This window comes from Octodon degus, unplaced genomic scaffold (genome assembly GCF_000260255.1).
Source record: "Octodon degus isolate 3935 unplaced genomic scaffold, OctDeg1.0 scaffold00117, whole genome shotgun sequence".
Taxonomy (NCBI): domain Eukaryota; kingdom Metazoa; phylum Chordata; class Mammalia; order Rodentia; family Octodontidae; genus Octodon; species Octodon degus.
The window spans coordinates 660,349-671,038 of record NW_004524693.1 but is presented as its reverse complement, the minus strand read 5'-3'; the positions used below and the strand labels follow the sequence as shown (position 1 = coordinate 671,038).

At 42.5% G+C, this 10,690-nt stretch overlaps 1 protein-coding gene across 2 annotated transcripts in view; it reads right to left on the bottom strand.

Moving 5' to 3' along the window:
* Positions 1–9,761, bottom strand: part of Lrch2 (leucine rich repeats and calponin homology domain containing 2) — a 142,201-nt gene extending 132,440 nt beyond the window's left edge. For both annotated transcript variants that reach the window (XM_023699879.1, XM_023699880.1), the window contains exon 1: positions 8,962–9,761. In XM_023699879.1, the coding sequence (XP_023555647.1) occupies positions 8,962–9,508 (547 nt within the window). In that variant the 5' untranslated portion in view covers positions 9,509–9,761. The remainder of the gene's footprint in view (positions 1–8,961) is intronic.
* Between the last annotated feature and the right edge of the window lie 929 nt (positions 9,762–10,690).

The following is a 10,690-nucleotide window of genomic DNA, read 5'->3' as shown; positions in this document are numbered from 1 at the left end:
AAAACTTGAAATCAAGAATAAAGAAATAGAATTTCAAAATACATTGTCTGGGAACTGGCTACTGGCCTGATGGTGTTCAGCAACAAATGGCAATCAAATTCACAGCTGGAGACAGTACTTTAGCTAGCTAGTGTGGAGGACTGACTAGGAAGCAAACCTGAAGCAAAGAGAACACAAGCCAAGCATGGTGGAGCATGCCTGTAATCCCAGTACTTGGGAGGCTGAGGCAGGAAGATTCTTGAGAGTTCAAGACCAGCCTGGGCTGCAAAGTGAGCCCAAGGCCAGCCCCTGAACTTCTTACTGATCCTGTGTCAAATGGAAAAAGGAAGGAAGGGAAGGAGGGAGGGAGGGAGGGAGCAAAAAAGAGAACACAAAGTGGAAAACTGTTGACCAGTCCAGTTAAAGAAGAAAACAGATCTGAAAGCTATTCAACCAGTTTTGACCAACAGGCTTTACCTCCTAACTAGATACACAGGGTGAAGGAAAAGAGTCCAGAATAACAACCAGATTTCTGATCTAGGTGATGAGGGGGCCTAGAGTTATTTCAAGAGTTGATTATTTGATATAATAAATTTGAAGAGACTCTAGGCCAGCAATATTTGTGTAGTTTCTTCTCGCTATGCATAACTACAAAATCTGACACCCAACCCTTTAAATTCAACCTTTCACTTTTTATTTCATCCTCCCAAGCACTGGGATTATAGGCGTGTGCCACCATGCCCAGACTCAACTACAGTTTGAGCATGCTCCAGGGACGGGACGGGGCAGGCACAGCACACCAGGGACTGACCCTCCATCCCATGTCTGCCTAAGCAGGCACTTTAGTCTGCTGAGCTATCTGGCCTGCCAATTTTTTTTTTTTGTGGCCAGCTCAGCCCACCCTGAGGGCAGGGCTGGCATGGCATGTGGTGCCAGGGGTGGAACTGCAGTCCCTGCAAGCTTGCCTAAGCAGGCGCTTTAAACCGCTGAGTTATCTCACCAGCAAACCTTTCACTTTCTTATAAAGATCCCTCTGATAAGGGCTAGCAAGACAGCTCAGCACACTAGGTGCCTACTTTGGCAAGCGCAGGGACCACAGTTCAATGCCGTTCCATATGCTGTGCCAGCCCCAGCCCCAAGGCACGCTGAACATCTGTCATCCCAGTGCTGGGGAAGCTGAAAACAGGAGGATCGCTATGAGTACGAGCTATGCAGTGAGACCCTGTACCAAATACATAAAAAAAGAAAATAAAAAAATAAAAAAGCTCCCTCTGATATTCCTATGATTCAACTGTCATTTATTCCCTCTTAGAACATGCACTGCATTTTGTTTTCAGTTATGATGTTTATTTTTTGTCTATCCTAAGGTCTCTGAACCTTGGGCCTGCTAATATTTTTAACTAAGAAAGTCTTTGTCGTGGAGAACTGTGCTTTTCTCTTTGAAGGATGCCTGAAAGCATCCCTCACCTCTACCCACTAGATGTCAGCAACACCCCTAAATTGTGGGGGAAAAAAATTCCAGGGCTGGGATGTAGTTCAGTGGTAGAGTGCTTGCCTAGCTCCAGGATAGTCAACATACTTAGATGTACATACATACTTAGGGATGGACAGACAGACAGACAGATAGACAGACATTCAGTAGATTGAGTGAACTAGCTGTGAGACTAAGCACAAACTTGAACTGTTATAAAACTGTTCAGTACAATTTTCTTTTATTACAGTACATGGTTCCCTGGAGTGTAGGGTATTTTTCACATAAAATAGAAGCAGACAATGCTCTCTGAAACTTTTCAGAGAACCAATTTTGCAAGAGCATTATAATGCTTCAAAAAGTATCTGGATATAGGCAAACTGTAGAGAAAAAGGGACAAATAAAAGATTTCCTCTGCTGGCTCACGATAACCATCACCCACAGTAGGATGAAGGTGTGCATCACACAGCTTAAGCATCACGCGGAGTGGCTGCTGGGCTGGGCTTCAAGGAGGGCACACCTTATCAAGGTCTCAGTGTGTGCCTAGAAACTTAAACAATAGCACCCCCGCCCAGGAAATCAATCTGCGGTAAGTTCCACTCCCCAGAAAATCAATATATTGTAAGTTTTCAGTTACTACTGTTTGTGAAAAGTGTTCCTAGCATCACCTCTTATGTTGTCAATGAGACTCTTGGATCTTGTTCACCTTTATGTTTTTGGCGTGAAATAAGTGTTTCAGAGTTTATACAACAAGTAATCTAAATTGAATACCAAATTTTCAACCTTTAGCAAAGCATTCCACCAACTCCAACTGTAAAATATCGTAATAAACCACATCTGCTCTTGCATATTGCAAATACATAGCTGAAATTTTCAGTGCTGGGGATCAAACCCAGATCCTACATGCTAAGCAAGTGCTCAGTCACTGAGCTATACTCTAGCCCTCTTTTCTGTATTCTCAGGAAGTTTTCCCACAACTAATATAACCCCCAATAAATTTAAGCCTTATGCAATATGCCATTATCATTTATTTGTACAATTTATTGAATTATACTATTTGAATGCTATTAAATGTTATAATGCAGTTTTTTCTAACTATAAAACATGCTAATATACACATTCAACTATTTATAAACTCTTCAAGAACAAGAACTATGTCTCTTTTCTATTGGCAATAATCCTATTTCTGAAGGTGGAATTCAATAAGTATTCATTTAATGAACATCTATTTTATTTTTATTTTATTTTATTTATTTATTTGTGTGTGTGTGTGTGTGTGTGTGTGTGGCCAGCTCTGCCCACCAGGGGGTGGGGCTGGCTGGCATGTGGTGCTGGGGGATTGAACCGTAGTCCCTCTGCTTTGTTGAGCTTGTTCTAAGTAGGTGCTTTAGACCACTGAGCCATCTCACCAGCCCTGAACATCTATTTTAAAGCCTTTAGACAGAAAGGCATAAAAGATATACAAGCAAACAAAACACAAAATACCGCAAACAATGACTGTAACCCATGAAGTTCAATAAGCATTTGTCTTTCTGAATAAATAATTTATTGCTTGAGTGTTTAATAACAGCTTTGCTATAAAGACAACCAATACAGTGGAAACAGCACTGGGACAATGCTAGAGTGGAAACCTAGGCTTTGATCCACACACTCTGCTACTCTCACCAGCAAATCACTTAACCTCTCTCAACCACAAGGCATAATTACTACGTATTCTGCCAAGCTCACAGCATTACTTATTAGGATACAATAGGATAATGTATATATATGAAAGTACTTCGAAATTTATGAAGAGCTATATAAATGGTATTATTTTAAAGAAATGTACCCACAAATTTAAGCTAACATTCAATTTTAAGTAACCTGCAAAAGAAAGAAATAAAGGGACATTTACAATATACAATTCATCTCTGCATAAATCACTGCAGGGTTTACTGACTAAAATTTAAAACACAGCAATTAAAATATTCATCAACTGAAAAAGGTGACCGGGGATATAGCAAGTGCAAGGTCCTAAGTTTGAGCCCCGGTACCACACACACAAAAAAGACAAAAAAAAAAAAAAACTGAAAAAGATGCTTCAGAACTGATGGGGTTTTTTTTGAGGGGGGTAGAACCAGGGATTGAACTCAGTCAGGCCTTTTGCTTGCCAGGGAAACGCTTATTCTACTGATCCATCTCCCCAGCCCCCCAGAATTAATTTCACAGGAAGACATTTTATTACATCAAACAAGGCAGATATGTGAATCAGGCCACAAAATCACGATGAAGAACACACTACAGTGAAATCACCAAGAGGACCTTCACCTATATAAACAAATCAGATTCTGTGTTTATCTGGGTCCATTTTACAGCTGGAGACAAAGCACTGTGTCCCACAGCTGAAGAAGTGAACTAACACATGTAAGAAATACTAGAGCTGACGCCTGATCTGCAGGAAGACGTGATTATCCAATACACGGCACAATTTGTTTTGTATAAAGATTGCTAGATCTGTGTGACAGACCTACTGCTCAAGGACATGAAAAGGTAGTATACAGCCTGGGATGGAGCTCGGTGCTAGAGTACTAGTTTAGCATCTAATTACTCAGGTTTAGTCCCAGCACAGAAAGAAACAAGAGTATCTTACAAAGAAGCAGGCTGCAAGTGGACTGAAATACACCTCGTTATTTGTAGTACTCGTGAAAGACACAACTGTGAAAAACTTCAGGATCTATCTCGGTATATTAAATGGATTTTCAAGTCAGCAAGTTATCATATCCAAAAAGTTCCTGTGCCTGGTCTTGCCAAGTCTGTGTACAAACTCTCTCGTGTAAACATCGCAGCAGGAGTTGGCTGCCTTCCTAAAACAGGTTACCAACTTTCTGATTCATGTGTATAATGTCCTTTTGTGGGTGAGAATTTTATTCAGAATTTCTGGAAGGCAGATACTCTAAAAGGTTGAGCACAAACCAACTGGTTTCAAAGTAAGTTGGCTTATTTATTATCTAACTCCCCCTTTTAAAGGTTACTCTCTTAGGCTGCCATAATCATTCAGCTTCAGGCTCTGTTCCACGAAAGAAAGGGAAGCAAGAGTGAGAGGAAAAGAGAAAGGAAGGCAGCACGACAGCAGCTGAGGAGGGCTTGTGACAAGAACAGGCACCAGAAACACAGAGGTAGAAAGATACCAAAGAGAAACTCTGCCAACAATGCTTTGGCGCTATTGTCCCTCATAGCAAAGTCTGTTCCAAATAAAACAAGATTTTTGGCTACATATTTTGGGGTCATTATTCTTGTTTTGTTTCTTTGTTTTTTGAGTTAGGATCTCACTATGTAGTTCAGATTGGCCCTGAACTCACTATATAGGCCAAGCTGGCCTTGAACTCACAAGGATCGTCCTGCTTCAGCCTCCCCACTGCTGGGATTACAGGTAGGCACTCTGTAAGAAGGAACTATTTCCTTAACACATACTTAATATGAAATGTAAATTAGAGTCATGCATAAAGAAACTATAAGTGAACAGTAAATTCTATTCACAATAGATGATAAATAGACACGATATGATGAAAAAATGAGGCACAGCTTCATCCAAATCTATCAGAAAGAACACTGAATTAGAACTTGAACACTTCGTTCTTGGTTTTGACTCTGAACAAGTAGCTTCAGGTTAATCACTAAACTTTTATCAATGTTCTCATTCACTCAAAAAGCAAATATGTCTTGTGTGCTTTTAAAACGAGCTATTCGGGCCAGGGAGATAGCTCGGTAGAATAAGTGTTTGCCTGGCAAGCACAGGGTCCTGAGTTCAATCCCCGGTACCGCAAAAAATAAATAAAGATAAAATCATTAAAAAAAAAAAGTCCTTATTCCAGGGGGCCTAGCCCTAGCTCCGTTCTTTAAGTGGCTGCTTCCACAATGCTGGCAGCCTCAGTTTGCTGTAGTTTGATCCCCACAACACTCCAGCCATGCAAAAGTGCCCTGAAGGCATTCAAGGAGCAAAAAAATAAATAAATAAATAAATAAATAAATAAATAAAACGAGTTATTCTAGGGTTTCTTCAACTTTGACTGCACTTTAAAATCTGGTGAAAACATTTTTTTGAAAGTATCTTGGCCCTTGAAATTCTGATTTAATTGGTCTGGGGTGGGGCTCAAGCATATTATTTATAAAGAAACTCCCTGGCAATTTTAATGTGCATCCAGGATGGGTAACCACCGGTCAATCTCATCTTTTATATATGTGGGGGAAAAACCAAATATTTTTTTAAAACCTCCTCATTTTATTGTTGCAGCCCATTTTCTCACCAAAGGTCAGTTTTTGTGTGTGTGTGTGTTTTTTGTTTTTTGGGGTTTTTTTGTACTGGGGATTGAACTCAGGGTCCTGCACTTGCCAGGCAAGCGCTTAATCTGCTAAGCTATCTCCCTGGGCCCACAGCTTTATTAGAATAGCTTCTTAGCTCTTTTCCTTCCTCAAGTCTCTTCCCAATCCAATAAACCATTCTATAATTGTCTGCCTAATAAGTTTGATTCTGAAACATCTCACTGAAATCATAACAGTACCACAAACAGAAACGTTTCCATCGAGTGAAAGATATGCCGTGTAGGGCCTGGAGAGATGGCTCAGAGGTCTAAAGCACCTACTTGGAACAAGCTTGGCAAATCACAAGGACCGTGGTTTGATCCCCCAGCACCACATGCCAGCCAGCCCCACCCCCTGGTGGGCTGAGGTGGACACACACACACACACACACACACACACACACAAAATGTAATAAATAAATTTAAAAAAAAGATATGCCGTGTATATAGGTATGTGTATTTTTATGTGTTTATGTATAACCCCAAATACAATTGATTTTTCTTCCATTGCTGTACACTGATCTTCATTTATATATAATGAATACTGATGTTGCTACATTCAAGAACATTGCCGCTAAGTAGTTCATGGCTGAATTTCGCAAAAACAAATGATGACTGAGTCACCCACAGATCTATCATTCAAATGGAAGAAAGAACAGCACAACATCTTTCTCTATCTAATCTTGAAGAGTTCCCATAAGGAACACACAGTGAACGGGGAAAAAAGTGAAATTATTTCAAGAAGTTCCATGTTACTGCAGACACTGATAAAGATTACGATGCGGGTTGGAAGTATATAGCTCAGTGATAAGAGTGCTTGCTTAGCAGGTCTGGATGCCCTGAATTCCATTCCCCCTCTCAGCACAGTAAGAAAGAAAGAAAGAAAGAAAGAAAGAAAGAAAGAAAGAAAGAAAGAAAGAAAGAAAGAGGAGGAAGAGGAGGAAGGGAGGGAGGGAGGGAGGGAGGGAAGGAAGGAAGGAAGGAAGGAAGAAAGGAAGGGAGAGAGAAAATATTTTGATAAACAAATTTTTTACCAAGAACAAATATGTTTCTGTACTGTGTAGCAGCTTACCTCAGGAAACCAAGACGTAAAAGCCAGGGTTATAACCAAATAAGATAATATTCATATTTATAAGAAATATCAAATACAGTAAAAGGAATACAGAATGAGAAGACTAAACAAGTACATGGCTTTTCTCTGCTTTTAAGGGTTCTCTCTTTTTCAGGGACAGCAAGACACAGCCATAAAAAGAAAAATAAAGCCAGCACTGTCAAGTGGTAAAGACAGTAAGCATCATGGGAATTCAAAGAAACAGGAGACATTGGACTAAGGGACTTCAAGACAGCTTCTTGGAAAAGCTGATGCTTGAACAAACTAAGTGGAGAAAAGAAAGCAATGCCAAGCATTCAGATAACCTTGTACAAAGATGAGGCAGAAATGCACAGAACGCTACATGTGAGGGACAGGGACTGACCTAGTTGGAAGAGAAGGTTCTGATCAGGAGGGTTTGTAGAGAGGAGCTTGCAATAATAAAGGAGAACCACACAGTGGGGGCTCTGAATGCCAAGCAAAGATGCTGAACTTTGTCCCACAGACAAAAGGATCCTTTAAAGGCCATAATGAACAGTAAGGGAGGGCCAGAGAGATAGCTCAGTAGAATAAGCGCAAGGGCCTGAGTTCAATCCTGAGTTCCGGAAAAAAAAAAAAAAAAAAAAAAAAAACTTTAAAAGAACAATAAGAAAAAAAATACTTCAAATGATACAATTTGAAGCCATTTTTCTTGAAACTTTTGAAAAATAATTCATCAAATAATGTAATAGAACGTCTTGTCAATAGAATCACAAATGTATGAACATGTTGCTTTGGAAATCTGCTCAAAGTGAAGGAGTAAACGCTCAAGCATGCTTTCTATAACACAAAACTGGGTATTGATTACGCATTCCTAGATCTTAGGAAAATGCCTAAGCTAATCAATGAGTGCAAAGCTTTGATATGGGGTTGTCCTTCTCTCTCCATCCCCTTCCAACACACATACCTTCCCTTAATCTCTACAAACAGAACATACTGAAGTCGTCCTGTCCCGAGGTGAAGGGATTTTACCACTTCTTACTATGGGTGAATTGGCTTACTGTTTTCTTTTAAAATCACTACATCTATTAAAATAATTTTCCAAAGTAAATGAAACAAACACGTGAACAGCAAATTTAAAGATTATGAAAAGCAAAAAACCCTTTTACCAAACCAAAACAGCTGAAATAAACAACAGTGCTTTATAAAGCAGAGGGGAAAGACAAGTGTGTTCCTAACAAAAAATGCAAACCACAACAAAGACTCCTGGTAGGAGACTATTTGAAGAACATTGCAAGAGCCAGTGTCTTACCTAAAATGACAAGCCATTAATCCACAACTCCATAACGAATGCAGGGGTGTGTGTGTGTGTGTGTGTGTGTGTGCATGTGTTTTCCAAAAAATTTACTTCAAATTTTGGGTTCTTTCTGCTATGAAAATAAAGACCCTAACGTAACTCCAAACAAGGATTATCTTCTGTAACCAGTCATGTAAGTGATTGATGATTTAATTTGCTCTTGAAGCAAATAGTAATTTGACCACCACTACCTTCTCAACACTAGGAAAATTAAAAATCTCGGTGTTTAAAGGCAAACGTGACCAGAAAGAAATCAAGACCATCCTAGAATGATGAAGCCACATGCGAAATAGGAGCACTGACAAGCCCTGGCACTGTTGTGCTGCTACTCCTAAAGGGGCAGAACCCATTCTCGCAGGCTCTACGCCTTTAAGGAACGTGCAGAGACTCCGACTTCAGGCATTGTGTTTCCCCACCCCGCCCCCCGGCCCGAGCAAAGGTCCACGAGAGTCGGAAGAAGTGCGCTACGGAAGGTGTCAGTGCCGCCCTCCCTCCCACCCGCGCCGGGAAACTCGCCCCCGTAACAATACCGCTCTCGCCCCTAACGCCCACCCGCTCTCCACACAGCTTGCGGCCCCCTCCGCCCCGCAGCCCCACTCCCGGCTCCGCCGCTCGAACGCACGCCTCGGGCTCCGGCAGTCCCGCCGCCCCGCGAGCCGCCCCCACCCGCAGCCCGCGGCCACGCAGCCCCGCCACCACCGCACACTCAGTCCCCGCAGCCCAGCCTCCCTTCCCCCAGTCATGTCACCTGCTTCGGTGGTGTCAGTCAGGTCGTAGCCGCTGCCCGGGAAGTCTCGGAGTTTCCTGCCGCTGAGACTCAGGATGCCGGAGTTGCTCGCCTCCTCCAGGGCCCGATCCAGGCTCCTCACCGTGTGCTGCGGCTGCAGGCTGCCCGGGTGCCACTGAGGCCCATTGGGGAACGGCTGACCGAAAAGAGTCGGCACCGGGATGGGCACCACCAGCGTCCCGCTGCCGCCGCCGCCGCCGCCTCCCCCTCCGGCCCCGCCGCCGCCACCGCCTCCTCCGGCCGCGCCAGCGCCACCGCCACTTCCACCTCCACCACAACCGCCGCCCCCACTGTTCCCACCACCTCCCTGACTCGCCGCCATGTTCCTGGGAGAGAGAATAGCCCCCGACAATACTCTCCGCCGGTGCCGCGAGCGTGGGGGGTTCTCAGACGCATGCGCAGACCGGGGGCGGGCGGAGGGGCGAGGTAGAGGGTAGGAAGGAGCCAGTGGGCGGGCGGCGAGGAGGTGTTGAAGTGGGGAGAGATGCTGTTCGAAAGTGCGGAACATTTGCTTTAGCGAAAAAAAAAAAAGTGCGACCAGAGAAGGGATGCGAAGTCCGGGTTCCACTACTTTGGGTACCAAAATCTTGCGAAGCGACACCAAGCTGACTATAAGTCGTTTGGCTGATATGTTTCCAATTCTCTTGTTGTTTCGCCTTTTTCTTTCTGGAAAAAAAAAAATGGGTAATAAGGATGAAAGGAATTTGTTTCAGAATGTGTAGAAACAGCTCTCTGAAGATCTGTGAGGCAGCTTGTTGAGAAGCTTCCTTCAAATGCCTCAGGAACAGAGAGAAACGCTGAAGTAATATAGGGAGGGCAATTAGTGCCCTATCAAGTTGTAGGCATACATAAATTTTGTATCGTTTAGCATTCCAAAGTAGGGAAAAAAAAAAACTAGATGTTTTCAAGAAAGCCTTTTGTTAGAGTGTGTCAAGAGTTTCAGCCAAACTGCTGCCTTCCAAAACTTGGAAGAGTTCTCCACATTCTGTTCTATCACTCTCTGAACTGTGCCAAGATCTCCAGAACGTATCTTCCGTTTCTTCTCATCATGTCAGTATTGGATAATGGAAAACGCTTTGATTGTCCCTTTTCAAGGTTATTTGTAAAGTAAAGATTTTGATTTAAGTGACATTCTGACGATTTAATGCTGAGTACGTGAAATCAATCTTGGACTTGAGTTCTGTTCTTCATACCTGAAAGCGTGCAATATAGAGGACAAAGAGATGGAAGTTCAGTCTTTATCAGGCGCTCAAGGCCCCCAAAATCCAACTCCAAGCTCATTATCACCCAGTTCTTTAGACTACCACTCTTCTACTAGTCTCACAGCTCTACTCCTAGTCACAGTCATTCAAGTCACTAATACTCAGTAAGTAGGGGGCCAGGGAGATGGCTCAGTGGAATAAGCACTTCCCTGGCAAGTGCAAGGACCTGAGTTCAATCCCTGTTTCAAAAAAAAAAAAACATACTCAGTAAGTTAATGAAAAATACCAAGGTGGTTGGATGTATTCATGTATCATAAATTTCAATATCCTATGTATCTTTTCAACGTCTTTTTGAGCTTGAACAATACATCAGCAGTCTCATTTTTTAAAATACTTATTTATTTATTTATTTATTTATTTATTTATTGTGTGTGTGGCCAGCTCAGCCCACCAGGGGGCGGGGCTGGCTGGCATGTGGTGCTGGGGGA